The sequence below is a fragment of the Cygnus atratus genome, chromosome 1 (genome assembly GCF_013377495.2).
Source record: "Cygnus atratus isolate AKBS03 ecotype Queensland, Australia chromosome 1, CAtr_DNAZoo_HiC_assembly, whole genome shotgun sequence".
In the NCBI taxonomy this organism is placed as follows: Eukaryota; Metazoa; Chordata; class Aves; order Anseriformes; family Anatidae; genus Cygnus; species Cygnus atratus.
This window is the reverse complement of record NC_066362.1, coordinates 64,246,276-64,262,172: the sequence shown is the minus strand read 5'-3', so window position 1 is coordinate 64,262,172 and position 15,897 is coordinate 64,246,276. Positions and strand designations below refer to the sequence as shown.

The 15,897-nt window shown below is 51.5% G+C and overlaps 1 protein-coding gene across 3 annotated transcripts in view; it reads left to right on the top strand.

Moving 5' to 3' along the window:
- WASHC1 (WASH complex subunit 1) overlaps window positions 1-15,407 on the top strand; it is a 42,553-nt gene extending 27,146 nt beyond the window's left edge. For all 3 annotated transcript variants that reach the window (XM_050715075.1, XM_050715071.1, XM_035550903.2), the window contains 9 exons: window positions 5,560-5,671; window positions 6,364-6,510; window positions 10,357-10,493; window positions 11,375-11,510; window positions 12,188-12,392; window positions 12,805-12,969; window positions 13,234-13,392; window positions 13,989-14,057; window positions 14,606-15,407. In XM_050715075.1, coding sequence (XP_050571032.1) covers window positions 5,560-5,671; window positions 6,364-6,510; window positions 10,357-10,493; window positions 11,375-11,510; window positions 12,188-12,392; window positions 12,805-12,969; window positions 13,234-13,392; window positions 13,989-14,057; window positions 14,606-14,757 — 1,282 coding nt within the window. In that variant the 3' untranslated portion in view covers window positions 14,758-15,407. The remainder of the gene's footprint in view (window positions 1-5,559; window positions 5,672-6,363; window positions 6,511-10,356; window positions 10,494-11,374; window positions 11,511-12,187; window positions 12,393-12,804; window positions 12,970-13,233; window positions 13,393-13,988; window positions 14,058-14,605) is intronic.
- Window positions 15,408-15,897: the final 490 nt, after the last annotated feature.

The following is a 15,897-nucleotide window of genomic DNA, read 5'->3' as shown; positions in this document are numbered from 1 at the left end:
TAGAGTCTGGGGATGTAATAAAATGCAAGAACCATAAACACCATCCCTTCTAATTCACACCTCCTGCAGTAAGGGAGGGATTTAATGAAATCACGATTTGCTAGGAAAAAAAAATAGCTTGACTTTTAGGCAAAAAGCCAGGGGTTTATAGAAAAATGTACCCTACGTACCTAGAAGTTTAGAACAACACCAAGCATTTCCCTGCTATCGCTCAGGGCTGGAGCCTGCACTGGGAGGAGACCAGAAGTCTGTCTGGCTGTGATGTGTACAGTCCTCATTTAAGGGAAAAGTCATTTAATACTTGGGCTGCTTATCCTCCTGTGCAACTTAGTTACTCATTCTGCTCCGCAATGTTCTTTCTCCTTGGTTGATCACTTACTTTTGTACTTCAGACATGAAATTGAAGTTCTTTGGTATTCCAGAGAGGTTTGCTCCCAGACTCTGCTGCCTTGTCTTTCTCGTTCACCTTGATGTGGAACTCACCTCTTCTCCCTTCCAATTCCCAAGTTTTGTCATCCCTGTCACTTTTGGGTGATACGTGCGCTCAACGTGGACAGCAAAGGCCCTGCTTCTGCGGTGATACTTCCCTCCAGCTGAATTCTGTCTTTCCTCAAGCTGCTTTGCTCAGTCACCTTTCTGATAACCTGTCAGCCTACCTTCAAACCTGCTCTGATTTTAAACATTTTTCTGGTGCTGTCTGATCCCAAGAAAGTATAGGTGATAAAAATCACATTTTTTTTTTTGGCATTGTGAAGTGCTCGGAGACACTAATAGGAATATGGGATTATTACCAGTGCTGGCAATTGAGTGGCAGAGTCCAGTGTCCCGCATGCCAAATGCCTAATGCTTCGTGTCCTTTTCCTGTGTGAGTAAGATAACAATTGTTTTTTCCCCTCTGAGCAGACACAGATGCAGCTGGGGAGGTCTTTCAGTAGCCACCTGAACGCGAGGATTATCAGAGAAGTTATAAGGAGATAATCGGAAATGGTCGGCTCTGTGGCTGCAGATGAGATAGAAGATACGGGGCCAGGAAGGGCAGTGGTGAGGTGTGATAAGTGTTCCTGAGAACCACTGTGGGTGCTTTGAGGGAGTCACCTCTAAAACGGAGTCGAGCACCAGGCAGCAAGGTGAGGGCTTTAGGAGAAAGAAGCAACGAGATCTACATCGAGGGCAGGAAGGGGAGCTTGTGTGTAAAAAGGCTTCAGAGGGACAGAGAATGTGAAAGCTTGAATCAAAGCAGATGAAAGATTGGCTTTAATATCTGCATAGATAAAAATAAAAGTCTGTATGGATTATGAGATAATCTACTAGATAGATTTAATCTGCCACATGTATTACTTCCCGAAAGAAAAGCACTGGGCTGGGAAGGCTGGTTTGGCTCTGCGCCCAGGTTCTGAAGGCAGGTGGTACGTTCTCCTTTCTTCTGCAGGCTCCCTTTTCGCTTGTCCCAGAGCGTGCACGCTGCCCAAGGCAGGGGGGCTGGTGCTGTACGCCTCCTGCTTTTTTGCAACTCCAGTCGCATTGAATCCAACTACAGGAGTTTGTGAAGCAGAAAAGAGCACCGAGAGCAAATAACACAGCAGTGACTAATAGGATGGGCACAGGGTAGGTTCAGGTGCTGATGGTATTCTCAGCTGCCTGAGTGCAGGATTCTGAGGGGCAGTAAATGGACCATTTTATAAACACTTGCTCCTCCTGCCCATCTTGCCATTCCCTTTTAAATAAACACCACTCAGTCACTCACTCCTTCCTAAACAGAGGTTGAAGTCCAACTGCAGCCCTGCCTCAAGCACTTTGCCCTGGAAACCCTTGGGTTTAGGCCCCTCCAGTCCTTCAGGTTCCCTTTCTTTATAAACAGCAATTTGGCTCCTGCAAGTAAGCTCAGTTTCCGCAGCAGGAGAAATACTGAAGTTGCTGGAGGATGCTTGAGCATGTGTTGTTTGTTTTTTCCATGTATTTTTTCAGCGTCTGTATGATATATCGTCCCTTATAACCAACATACGCAGCTGTAACTTGAACTGTACATACATAAGTTATGCATTTTTAGGAGCCTGTACGTTTGTTGGATTGAGGGGGTTTAATCTTTTTTTTTTGATAGTTACCTTGCTCAGCAACAAATAAATCCATTCTGCAGACTGGTGTGTATTCCTTCTGTGTTGTAGGCCTGCATCTGTACCACCTCAGGTGAAGGCTTCTTGGCAGATCTCTTAACGTCAGTGGGTTTAGACTGGCAAATCTTAGAGTGGAGATCCCAGGACAAAGCACGGGGTGCCTCCCGGAGTAGCCATAATCGTTAAAAATGCCTGAGCTGGCACTGGACAACTTCCCCAGCTTGTGCTGGGAGCAATCAGTGTGTCTTATGCTGCCTTTCAGTAGGTGAGTGTAATCCCTTGGTTGTTTGGCGTTAGGAGGGAAAGGTGAAGCTGTAGATAGAGAAGCTTCCTTCTTTCCCTTCTGGATGCATCGTTTCTGTTGCAGCTAGAGCACGGTGTTTGCCAGTCATGCCCTGGTTTTAGAGATGCCTTCTTTTTAGGAGAGGTCCCAGCAAACCTTAAATGAGAAGGAGGTGTGCAGCACTGTGAGCTGAGAGGTGCTTGTCTTCCTGGTGCCCTCCTGCACTACGGGAGGTATCGGTACCCCAGTACCGAGAAGTGCTTTGTAACAGGTGATGCATTGCCTGTGTCTGGTGTGGGCAAAAAGGGAGTTGTGGCACCATTCCTCTGCCACAGCAGATATCCAGTAGGATGAATGTTCAATGTGGAAGTGGTTAAGCATGAACGCTAAGGATACCTGGGACTCTTCACCCTGGTTGAATCCTGGGAGAGGGCAACAGTAAGCCTCTCCAAAGCACAAACTGTAAACAAGCTATTTCCTCACTTTTCTGCATTAAAATGCACAGAAAGTTCTGGGAATGACTTTCCTAGAAAATGTCATTATGGGCTCTGAGGATTGAGCCCAAGCTAGCGAAATCCACATTCAGTTCTCACTTCTCAGGTTGCTGTCTCATGCTGGAGACGTCCTACATGTGGGATCTTGGCAAGGTCAAGGCAGAGCTGGTCTCTGAGCCCAGCCTGCCGTCAGCTCTGGCAGCTCTGAGTCTTTTGCGGAGTTGTTTCCAGTGCTGCTGCAGAGTCCTGGGGTTGGGGTTGTGCTGCAAAAACTTTCTTGCTTCTTCCTGCCTGGAGAAAGAGTGACTGTGGGAAGGGAGAAGATGAGGTGGTACCTGGTGAAGCAGTGGTGATAATACAGGGCAGGGAGGGGAGCGAGTGCAGCATTTGCGGCCTCACTTGATCCACTCATGTTCATGGAGTAAGAGTGAGGGGAAAAGTTACAGGTTTTCAGGTCTCAGCATGAGTATTTGCTTAACGCTTCGGTCTGGGAGAGAAACATGTGCATTGTTGGCCCCTGAGAACTGGGTGCGGGAGACAGCAGAGTGCTGGCTAAAAGGCAGTTGAAACCTTGCTTTTATTTAGAGCTTCAGGAAGGCTTTGTTGCTTTCTTCTAGGATAGAGGTCTGCTCACAGGTGAGAGGAAAAATTACATCATTGATTTAAGGGAGAAAGGCAAAGCAGAAATAAATGGCCAATTATTTTTTTCAGTTTTGAAGGAAGTTAAAATAGGCAGGTGCCCCCAGGAGCAGTGCTGGGAATAGAGTCAGTCAATACAATTATGAAACATCTGCAAAAGAGGTGAACTGTGAGGTAGGAAGATTTGCTGGGAAGGCCAGTTAGGGAAGGCTTAGGTCCTTCAGAGGCACCTCACGCTTGAACAAAACGAGGCAATGGGACAACCCTGTGACACAGGAAATTTGCTGCAGACAGGTGCTAGGAAATGCACGCTAAAAGGAGCAACGTAAACTGCTCTGAGAAGCATCCAGGATATAAACGATGTGGACTTCCTCCTCTGAGACAGAGGGAGGGTGTGGGAAGGAAACCACGAACAGATTTGTTCTTGGTGTTGGTACAAAATACAAGCTGTTAGGCTCTATTTAAAACAAAAGAATGGAGAAGTGGAGAATGATACGGAGAGGCAGAACCTCACGAGGTTTGGTTTCGCTCATCTCCCACTCCAAAAAGAATAAAGTAGGAACCGGCTGTGTGCTCTCCTGGCCTATGCATGAGGAAGCATTTTTATGCCCCCCAAAAGAGGACCGCATGGTTATAAACAAACAGAAACACTTAGAGCTGGTTAGAGATGGAAGCGGGGGTCTTTCAGAATGGTACAAGGAGAACAGGTTGCTCGTACTTACTGTTTTTTCACTAGCTGCAACCAGCGAGGGGCCTTTAGTGGAGTCTGTTTTTGTACTGTAGGAGAAGAGGCGTTGTACTGAGTGAAAGTACTTGAAAGGACGGGTTTGGTGCAGTTGGAAAGTGGGAATCATGGATCACTGCTGATGTCAACTGTGCTGCTAAAAGGAATTACATGGGCAGAGTGAAAAAAGCATGGAGTTCTCTACCTAATTGCAAAGGGGGACTTCTGATGAAATTTCAAGACAATACTTGAGATTGATTTTCACAGGCACAAAATGATCCGATGGAACTCCTTGCTACAAAACAGTGCCAAAGCGGAGTATGGTGTCTCCTGCTAGATTGTATAGCCATAAAAATATTCTGTGCTGGTTTTGTTACTGGGATGAACTTTTAGAACAACTGTCAGCTTTTGAGCTTGAAGCTAGGGCACACGTACAAGTTATGCACGGGGAAGGAAAGTCTCTTCTGAGAAGGTGACTCCGTGGTTACCTGCTGCTGGTGCCCGGTCCCAGTAGCTCTCCTCTGGCTGAATTTGTTTAACAGTTCCTACAGCGTGGTAGCGACAGCGTGCAGAGTGCTGGTGGTTTGTCACGCTCTTCGCTGCAAGGTGCCTGCTGTAAGCGTTGTGGGAAAGGGGACGTGTCCACGTGGTGAACGCAGAGGTACTTTAACCAGTGATGCTGTCCCCTGCTGTCACAGAGCGCTTTTTTCCCCGGTCCCAAAGCATTTTGATGCTGATCTAGTCATGCAAACGTTACACGAGTTAGCAGACATTATTGCTCCAAACGAGGACCTAATGTTGCTTAACTGATGCAGAAACTGAATCACAAAGCTGCAGAGCAGCAAGGAAGAAGTCACGCACCACACTGCTGGCGGAGCAGAGGACAGGATAAGCCTTGCGCGTTCTCAGCTCTGCTCAGTGGCATGTGATGCCTGTTCGTTTTTAAGAAACTATTTTTATTTAAAATATGTTGGCAGGTGATAACTGGCTGTGGCTTTCTTATTAGCAGTCTCTGCAATGAGGTGTTTCTGCAGTCTGCTGTCCTGCAGTTCTCCAATTTTCTGCGCTGTGCCTCAACCAGCAAGAGGAATGTTGGGCTGTGAGCCACAGACCTGACTTAGTTTCACGTTGGAGCACAAAAAGCTCCTCACGGGACCAGGACAAGCACTTCTCTCCCAGTACTACTTTATCCTATGACACAATCCAGACACTGAGATTCACATCCTTCCCCTTTGCCTGGGCACTGGCTGTTGCCAAAAAATCCCTGGTTTTGGATTCTTACCCTTAAGCACTGTGCTTGCTCCTTAGGATCTCTCAGCGGGTGGAGGCCAGCCGGGCACAACTTCAAGCCATCAGTGAGAGAGTCACCCTTGCACAGGCAAAGATTGAGAAGATAAAGGGCAGCAAGAAGGCTATTAAGGTAGTGAGGCTGCATGGCCTCCCTTCTTCCTTCCACTTCTCTCTTCACCCCTGAAGCAAGCTCTGCAGAACAGATAGATGCTTAGCTTCTGCTGCTGCCCATTCCTCTCTATGCCTTGCTTCTGAGCAGGAGTTGTGCTAAGAACCCTCTCCCTGACAAAGCCAATTAGTGATTTGTAAACCCATAGACCACCCAGTTCCTGGCCTTATGATGCCTATGTAAGTTGTTGCCCCAAATACTTCCTGAGAAATCAAAAGTGTTGTGCTGCGCTAAGCTGAGCACCCTCTCCTTTCAGGCTCTTACACTCTTCCATTATTTGAATGGAAACTGCTTTTAGAGAGCCTCCCCTTCAGTGCATGTTTATCCCTGTGAGCTGTGTAACACTGGTGAAAATCCTCCTCTTCCCATTCCTGCTCCATTTAATACAGTTAAATTTTACAGTTTAATTCCACGTCCTTCCTGCAAGTGGAAGTCTCTTCACCTGTGACCTCCTGCTGCTAAGTTCCACTTTCAAAATGGATGGTTCACGCACGGTGGGGTCTGCACAGATAGCCCCTAGGAGCCTGTTGACCCCAAGGCTGTCCATTCCCACTGGCAGCACAAATGATGTGCCTTAATCCACTCCGTGAGTTTCTATAATGTAGGACTGCTCTGTCGGTGGGATTTTTAATTTCCTCCTTGTCTCCCCACAGGTATTTTCCAGTGCCAAGTACCCTGCCCCTGAGCGGCTGCAGGAGTACAGCTCAATTTTTGCTGGTGCAGAAGACCCAGCTAAACAGAAATGGCCAAGACACAAGATTCAGAGCAAGCACCGAATGCTGGATGAGAAATCTCTGCAGGTAAGGAGTAGGAGAAAAGACCTTGAGAGGAACAAGTAAAGCAACTGGGAGGCTGACCGTCTCTTTGATGAAGTAGACCGGGGCTTTAGGATGTAGGTGGGGAGCAGGATATCTGTTGTCTGCAGCTGGTGAAGGAGGTCCTGAAATGTCGAGTTCCTGTTTAGCCTGTGGGCTGAGTGGCAGGGAGAGGCTACCTGGGGAGGTCTGGGAAGCGGTGGGTTTGTTGTGAAATGCTGCCAAGGAACTCTCCAGCAATCTGGGTCAACATCCCCTTGCCTGGGTTGGAGGAGGAGAAGACAGGTTGCTGTGTTCAAAGGTTGCTGTGTATGCACCGTGCCGAGAGCAGCAGATGTGCTCTAACTGGCAGGTCAGGGTTCAACCTGACACATTCCCTGCTGCCACACCTTAAGAGACTTCCTTCCTCATCCTTGCGTGCCTTGGCCCAAAAATAAACCTGCTACTGAATAATTTATCACACTAAACTTCCCTGAGTTTTAATCGTGGGGACTTCTGCAGGCCCCACGGGATGCTGGTGTTCCTTCCCCTCCTCCTGTGACTTTCGGTCCTCCCTTGGGTTTGCTGGTCTCCCTTGGGCCTCTGGCTTCGTCCCCCCAGCCCTATGTGGAACTGCACAGCCGCGTGGAGCGGGGGGACGCCGCTGTGCTGGCAGGAGGCTGCCGGCTCGTGAATGATAGAAGCAGCTGCTGGCAGAGCGGGGCTCAGTGTGGCCCCAGCACCATCCAGGGGGACAGGCCCTTCTTAGCCACAGCCGAGCAAGGAGCCTGATACGCCTTGCAGTAATGAAATGTGACAGAGGGAAGTCTGATGTTTGCATTTATATCCTCCTCAATTATTCAGGGCTTTCAGCAGAGGATCACCGCCTGTTTTCACTTCTAATGAGGGCCTCTTTGCTGGGAGCAGTCACGGTGGCCTTTGCTAACTTCACTCACGCACACACACACACACACACGTGCCCAAGCACATGCCCCACCAGGAAAGCAAGCTCTCCTCCTGTCAGTTTGAGAGTAAGTGGTGGCAGCCTGTGCTGAGCACTTAGGGTTTGTGCTTTGGGGCAAAAGCAGTTGAGTTAGAATTGTGTGTGGTTCTGCAGTTTTATTTAAAAAAATGTTTTCCTTCTGGGAAACTCTCCTTGGCCCCTCCACACCCCAAGCAAATCAAAACTCGGCTGTTGAGAGGATGCTTTAAGTTGGTAGAATAAGCAACGACAGCTAAGAACGCCAGAGATGGTGTCCTCACGGTAAGCCTGATGCCCTTGCCTTGCCCGTGGCCGTGATAGCAGCTAGCGTGGTTAAAGGTGAGTTGGCTCAGCCCCTCAGGCTTCTGAGGTGCTGGGCACTGCCTTCAAGGTGGGAGCTGTGTCCCGGTGCTGCAGGTGCCCCTCAGGAGGCCAGAAAATGGGGTTTTCCTGTGGAGTGTGGGAAACGTGGTCCGTCTGGGATTGGGAAGAGGTCCCAGCGAAAGTTACAGGTTACTGGAGTAACCTTGCTGCGCTTCAGCAATGCCAGTAGCTTGAGATGTCCTCGTGAGGTCTGCAGAGTCTGTGATGGGCTGGGGGAAGCTGAACCGGCTTTTTGGCACTTCCTAACCTTCAGGTGCCAGCTAGCCTCAGACCTGCACGAGCATGGGAGGGAAGGGATGTTCTGATGTGTCACTCCAGCTCCCTTCCTAAGAGCGTCTGTTTACTTAACCTTGAGAACCAGGGTGACTTTATAGATTTTTAGCCATAGGCTCATAGGGAAGAAAATACCTGGAAACACACCGTACGTAGGCATGTGATCCTGCCAGGGCCAAAGCACCAGGTTCGGGTGTTGGATACGTCAGGCTGCTAAACCTTTGGCTTGCAGCCTTAGTGTCGCTTTAAGAAAACTCATTTTTAAATGACGTCTGAGCTCGCGGAGTTTGCAGTTGCAGGATGTTATTGATGGCTGGTGCCTATTCTAAATTTCAAAACAGATCCAGGTATTTTGAGTGAGACTGGGTCTTTGGCGGCATTTAAATTAAAAGGATTTACATTTCAGAGTAATATGCTTAGTGCTTTTATAACTGCCTTAGCTTAGACTTATAAGTAGAAGTAAGTAATGGTTGGTTTCTCGCTCCACCCTTACGGTGATGCACAGTCTTCCAGTGCTAATCGAAATCTACAAAGAGAGACTTAAAAAAGTATATTTGACTTGAGGGCTAAGTGTGTGAACAGTTCTAGCAAAAACATCAGTACTCCCTCATGCTTAAAAAATTAAACATTGGGCAATGAATATTAATAATCAAAAGAACCTTTATTTCTGAATCTCTGCTTCTGTAGTCTCTAAGTAACAAGTTATATAGTTTTGCCTACTTGCTGCTGCAGAAATTCAGGATGTTTGTTTCAGGGTACTTTTCACAAGGTGGAATGCATTATCTGAGGGGAAAATAAAAAATAAAAACCTCCCTGTCTTTTCTTATAGCATTTTAAAGTCTCAGAGCACCACACAGACTTCCAGTGGATTTGCTGAGCTGTGACTAAGCCATTTCCCAGTATTTCTGGCTACCGAACCCAGTACCTGAAATCTCGAGGAGCAGAAACTGCTTGTGTTGCTGAGATGTGGTCTTACAGCTGAACCAAGAGTGGTCTCCCGTTCCCCCATACAAGTACAACCAGGGAAGAAGGGCTCAGAGTGGGGCAGAGCAGAGCTGCTGGGAGTAGTGAGGCGGCAGGAAGCTGTAGGCAGTATTTGAAGTGGCACATTTGGTCATCGTCTGGTGACAGAAGCAAACCACAAGAGTGGGGCCAAATATTTAATCTGACAGACTGTCCTGGTTAGCTCTCTGGTGTCTTCTCGTCTGCAGCTCTATCAGCTCAGATCTGTGAGGCTGCTGCTTGTCCTAGTTTGACTGTGAAGAAAGAAGGGGAATTGTGAAGGGGCTGAGGAAAGGTGTGGGGATGGGACTGGGATGAAGGTTTGTTGTTTCAGAGGTTTTCTGTGGGTTCAGGGACTCAATGCTTTCCTCCCTCTGGTGCAGTGCGTGCAGCAAAGTGTGTTCTGGGCGCTGAACATCATCCCCCAGAGTACCTGGCAGTGGGTGCCGTCATGCTAGCTGAAATACTGGTCTGATCCGGGATGGCAATTCCTGTGCTCTATAAAAGTCAAGCAGTTCAGATGTAATAAGTCCTTTTCTAAAGGGAGTTCTATATATTATACATGAAGTTTTAGAACCAAGAGAGAGGATATTTCAGTTCATTAGAGTTGAAAACTCCTGCAAATCCCCCAGGCTTTGCAAAACCATCTGGCACGTTCCACCCTGCACACTCCCTTCTGCCTGGTCTGCCTAGCGAAGGCACGCGTTTTTTTTCCTAACCTCTTTTTCCTTTGTCTCCCCTGTGTACCCCCCCAGTGGGATCACATCTCCTAAAACATCAGCTGAAGGCAGCAGAGGGGAGGTAACAGACATGTTTGGGGGCCTTTGCCTGCATAAAAAATGTCTGGTATATCCCAGATGGAGACACTATAGCAAATACCTTTTGGATGGAGGTGCTCGATCCCTGCCTCTGGCTGTAGTGCCCAAATGGTGGTTTTATTTTGGTGGATTCTTGCCGCAGAAACACCAGTTCGTATGACCCATCTGTGGCACCAAAAGTAATTTCTGTGAGCCTGAACTGCTGAGATTTGTCATGGGTGTGGGGTTCTGATGTTGTCTGTGTGCTTCCTCTCTCAAAGGGAGGAGGAGAGGAAGCAGGAGGGTTCCCAGACCCCGCAGTGGATCCAGCAGTGTGGGTTGTGGTGGCTGGGCAGAGCTGTCGCAGTGGTTGTGCTTTTAGTGTCTTGCCAACCGTTGTCTGTCTTCTTGCAGGAAAAGCTCAAGTACTTCCCTCTGTGCGTGAGCACCAAAATTCACCAGGAGGACGATGCAGAAGAAGGTCTTGGCAGCCTCCCCAGGAACATCAGCTCCCTCAGCTCCCTGCTGCTCTTCAACACCACAGAGAACCTGTGAGCTGGCTTGCTTTCCTGGGGAGCTTGCATACCGGGCTCCCGATGGGACAGGGTTTGGTGCCTCTCAGCTAGCTCCTAGCTAGCAACCCTTTCTTCCCCACCCTCCCCCGTGGGAGGAATCCTCCACTCACCTGCTTTCAACCCAACTTTACGCTTCCCTTCCCTAGCGCAGTTTTTTCTGTCATCCTGCTGTAAGTTCTTGCCGGCCTTGAGAGCTGCTGCCACTCCTGCCCTTCTCTGCCCCACGTGCCTGCCTAGGTACTCCTCCTCCTGACGGCTTCTCACAGCAACATTTGACCACTGTCACTGCTCTGATGTCTCTACTGCCTCACACACTGCAGTTCTCTTTCCCATTGGGCTTTGCTTCATGGTTCCTCCACACTGGAGAGCTTCTTTAAGCCCTTCTTGAGCTTTCCACTGCTGGACCTCCTCTCTTTTTTTTTTTTTTTTTTCCCAAGCCTCTGATTACTTTCCTTCTTTGTCTTTCCTTCCTGCCCCTCGAGTGACAAGTCACCAGGAGAGACTGGTGTCCTGCTGCACGCTGTAGGGCGTTCTCAGGCCAGGAGGTGTGAGGGAGAGAGTTTGGGAGAGGTGGCAGCGTGGTGGGGCTGTGCTGCAGGGTGAATGTGAGGCTGTGCTGGAAGGATGGGGAGCTGATCAGCTCCTGGCTGCGGAGGAGCGAGGCAGGAAAAAGGGGCTGGAAGGAAACTGAGGGGGGGCCCCATGTGTTCCACCTGCTTGAGTGAGTTGGGAGCTCGAAGGCTGCTGGGAACTTTCCCAAGGCTACAGCTGGGAGTGCTCCACCTCTTGGCTATACTGCTTGTTCTGGCTTTGGCTCTTGAGGTGGCCTCACTGAAATATTCATCCTCTGCCCGCAGGTACAAGAAGTACGTTTTCCTGGATCCTCTGGCTGGAGCAGTGACCAAGACCCATGTGGCTCTGGAAACAGAGACGGAAGAGAAGCTGTTTGATGCTCCTCTCTCCATCACCGAAAGGGGACAGCTGGACCGGCAGGTGAGATGTAGCTGTGGGGCTGCAGCTGCTTCCCCTTCAAGGGATTGTACTCAGTTCTCTGAGAGGAAAGGGCTTCTGTAGGGTGCAGAGCAGGTAGGGGAATGCCCCCCACGCAGGGCTGCAGGATATCCTGCTTGTCAGAAGGACCTTGCCTGGTTTTGTGCCTGAAGTCCTGGTGTAGGCTTGATGGGTGACACAAAACCCTCAAACTTGGTAGGTTGTTCCTCTGCTCAAGCATTTGCTGGATGGTGTGACAAGTGTCATCTGATACCGACTGGCCTTGCTGCTAGACCTCAGAGCTCTAGAGAAGTTTGGAGGCTCCATCACTTGATCATCCCCCTTGTGCTAACTCCTTCTAGAACAGAAGGGACTGGCCTATGTAGGCTGCAAAGGTTGATGCATAAAACTTGTTTGTGGGAGGAGAGAGTATACTGGCAAGAAACTAGGAAGAGTCCTGCACCTCTTTGTCCATGGGCAGCCTGCTTTGCCCTTCCTGTTCTGCAGGGAGTAGCCTCGGGGCACGGGCAGCTGCCATGGGACAAGAGCAGAGGGTGGTAGGGCCAGCTGAGGGGCAGCTCTGACTGCTGCCCGGGCTATTCCCTGCAGTGCCCCTGCTTGCTGCAAGGGAAAACGAGTGCCTACTCGCTGCCTTACCTTTCTATTTGGGTTTCTTTTAGGTAGCTGAAAACTATTTCTACGTGCCAGACCTGGGCCAGGTCCCTGAGATCGACGTGCCGTCCTACCTGCCAGACCTGCCTGGCATTGCTGCGGACCTCATGTACAGCGCGGACCTGGGCCCCGGCATCGCACCCTCCGTGCCCAGCAGTGCCATTCCAGAGCTGCCCACTTTCAACACCGAGTCGGTGGAGCCTTTGCAACCAGGTATTTCCAGTCCCTGTTCCCAGGCCGGTGAAGGATGAAGCGGAGTGGGGTTCCCTAGGAGAAAGTGGAGACAAGGAGAAAGTCCCTTGGTGGGGATGTCAGGGTGGCCTCAGTGACCGCAGGGAGGAAGGAGCGTGGTACGCAGGGAGGGGCCCGCCTCGTGGCAGCCTGGTAGGATGCCCTTGGGCAAGCGGGGCAGGCTCAGGGGGATGGAGCTGGGCAAGGCCGAGCAGGGGAATCTCAGCCCTCGCCTCGCCCCGTGTGCTGTACGAGATGCTGCACAGGCTGCGAGCTCTCTGCTGCATGCGGCAGGACTCGAATCTGTTGCCACTGAGACATGCAAAGCTCTCAGCTGAAGCTCTGAGCGTGGCTCCTCTGGGACTCTTCAGACACAGCTTCTTTCATCTTTCAGACCTTCAAGATCCTGGGCTGCTGCCGCCTCCCCCGCCGCCGCCTCCCCCCCCACCTCCTGTTACGCCAACAACCGTGCCTCCCCCACCGCCCCTGCCCCAGCCCGCAGCGCCCCCTGAACCGGCCGGGACAGCGAGCGAGGAGAGCAGCAAGGCCGTGCCTGCAGGTAAGGCTGGGCGTCACCAGCAGAACCTGACCCGACTCCTTGGCTCCAGCCTGTGCCCGCAGTTCCCTCCCAGCTGAGGGATGAGGGACGCTGCGCTGGAAGGGGGAGCTGCTCCTGCCTGGAGGGGGGCTGCAGGCCTTCAGTCCCCCGTGGCTGGAATGTGAGAGCCTGTGCCCGGCTTGCAGCCCCAGGCAGCAGACAGCAGGGTGTGGGAGCAGGGCCTGCAGCTGGGGCACTGACCCAGCGTCCTTCCCGTCCCTGCAGCTGCGGTCCAGGGAGCCCCGAAGGAGGTGGTGAACCCCTCTACTGGGCGCGCCAGTCTCCTGGAGTCCATCCGCCAGGCTGGTGGCATCGGGAAGGCCAACCTCCGCAGCGTCAAGGAGAGGAAGCTGGAGAAGAAGAAGCAGAAGGAACAAGAACAAGGTGCTGGGCTCTTCTGCAGAACTGACCTTTCTTACTCTTGCGCGGGGCTGGGGAGGTGTAGGTCCGGGGCGAGACTGGCAAGCCAAGAGCACAAGGAATGCACAGAGGCTGGCAGAAGGTCTCAGGTGCTTCCCATTCAAGGCGCTTTGAAGTCTCTGCACCCCATCGGCCAGGAGCGCATTCATCTTCTTGGTGCACACCCTGTCTGTCTTAGGGCACGCTTGAAGTTCACGTGCTGCGTGGGAGGCAGTTACAGGAAACTCCAGGGCCAAGAAAGGGACCGGGCTGAGAGGGTTTGAGTGCGTTGGTTTGGGTAGTGGTGAGGATATCGACACAGCTGGTTTGGCAGAGTGAATGCAGAGGCCGAGCCCCTCTTGCTGCTGAATTTCCCCAGAGGATGCTGTTACCCTGCAGTGCCTGGTGTTTTCCTGACCTGAAACTGGGCTGTAGTGGGAGAGGAGATTAGGGGCATGACACAAGATTGCAGGGTGCACTTTTTTCCCCTTACTCTAAAGACAGTATTGCAGAACGCTTCACCTCTGTGCTAGGTTCACACTGACTCCTCTCATCTGACTCACGGGGTTTTGCTGTTTCAGTGAGAGCTACGGGACAAGGTGGAGATCTGATGTCAGACCTCTTCAACAAACTGGTGCTGAGGCGCAAAGGTATGTCTTGCAGGGTGGGCTGCTCCTTCCCTCTAGGGAAGAGGTCGAGCCGTTGCTGGCTCCTCAGTTGTGCCACAGCCCCAGGAACAGGCCGGTGTGCTGCGGTGTGGCTGGGGGCGCGTTTAGAGGGCTGTCAGGGGAACCCCCCTCGCGTCCAGCTGGAGCAGTGAGCTGCAGGTTGTGTGTGACGGGCTGATGATGGGCCCTGAAAGCTGCCGGGAGGGAGCACTGCAGGGTGAGGGAGGCACAGAGGTACCCTTTTGGACTCATCAGTGCCGGGGTAGCTGGTCCCCTCGCCCATCAGGGCACCGGAGCTGTCCACACAGGGCAGAGGAGGGCATGGACTTGCTCAGGTGGAGCTTCAGGTAAATGAGCCCTTGCGGGAGCTCTCGTGGCATTTAAAGGTTCACAGTTCTGCTTGCCTGTGTCACCTGGGTGCTGAGGCTGCAGTGCTACGAGGCACGTTTTTCCCCTCACCTTTGCTAAGCCTGCGTGTTCTCCTGCCCCCGTGTGCACCCCACTCACCGGTGCTTCTCCTTCCCTCCCAGGTATTTCAGGGAAAGGCCCAGGAGCCGCAGGGAATCCCGACGCTCCTGGAAGCCCCGCCGGTGCCTTTGCTCGGATGTCAGACTCCATACCGCCCCTCCCACCCCCACAGCAGCCCCCAGGTGAGGAGGATGAGGATGACTGGGAGTCGTAGATGGCAGCTGTGCTTCAGTGTGAATCCCAGGACTCTAGAGCTAAGCACCTTTGAGAGACACCAGTCTGTGGAAGTATCTCCAGAGGGTGGGCTCTGGCTGGCAGGGGGACTCTGCCGTTCCTTCTTGAAGAGGAGCAGGAGCAGCAGGAGCTAACGCTGCTGAATAGTTACCAGAGAGGGTTTTTCTTCTGTTGTCTGCCCTTCTCCACCCCCAATACTACATTCCATCTCAACCTCCGCTGCTGCTCGCAGCAGCTCAATAAATCCTGCCGTAGCCAGAGGGCAGTAGGGCAGCTTGTGCTCAGAGGATCAGGACAAGCATTGCTCCTGATTTAAAGGGCCCCTGGTCTTGCCTAATGTGACTGGTGATGACTGCGAGAGCCGCTCTGGCAGGCAAACAGCCCTTGCCGCATTTGTCTCCGTCCGTGCTGCTTGCTTGCTGAAGAAGCTCCTGTTTGTTTGGGTGTTGCTAGTTCTGAGTTCCTGAAGCTGGGTGGTGAAGAGTGGATGAGAGTCTGTCAGTCCCTTCGTGCTGTGCGGGGGTCTAATTACTGGTGCCTCTGTACTTGATGGTTTCTTTCCCTACCTGGCCTATGGCAAGTGTTTGGCTGTTGCTTTCTGAAAAAATGGCAATAAAGTTCAAGAAAGCAGGTCTTTGCAGCCTTTGCTCTGGCAAAAAGAGGGAAACGTGCTCAATTAGGAGTAGCTTAAAGGCAAGCCCCCCAGCCCCTCTCAGCTCAGGCCGGGGCGAGCCTTACAGCCCAGCGCCCCCTGCTCCAGCTGCTGCCTGCGCTGGGGTCGCGGCCGAGCTCAGCCAGGCTGGGAGCTCTGTGCCCACACAAGGGGCAGGAGCCTCAGAGCAGGAGTTTCTCAGAAGCAGCTGTGTCGGCTGCTGTGGGGCCAATTACCATAGAAGGAGCAGGTACCAGCTCTGTGTCTAATTTTTATGTGCTTTCTTCCCTGTGAAGAGCCTTGAGAGGTAGCATCCAATTGCTGAAACTGGCAAGGAGGCAAAATAGCTCCTTTGAACAGAGTTGATGACAGAAAGAGCTGAAAGTGGCTGTGGGATTATATAGCCGTGGGATTACACAGCCATCCTTGTTGTTATCGGTGCCCTCCAGCACGGACGCATGACATATA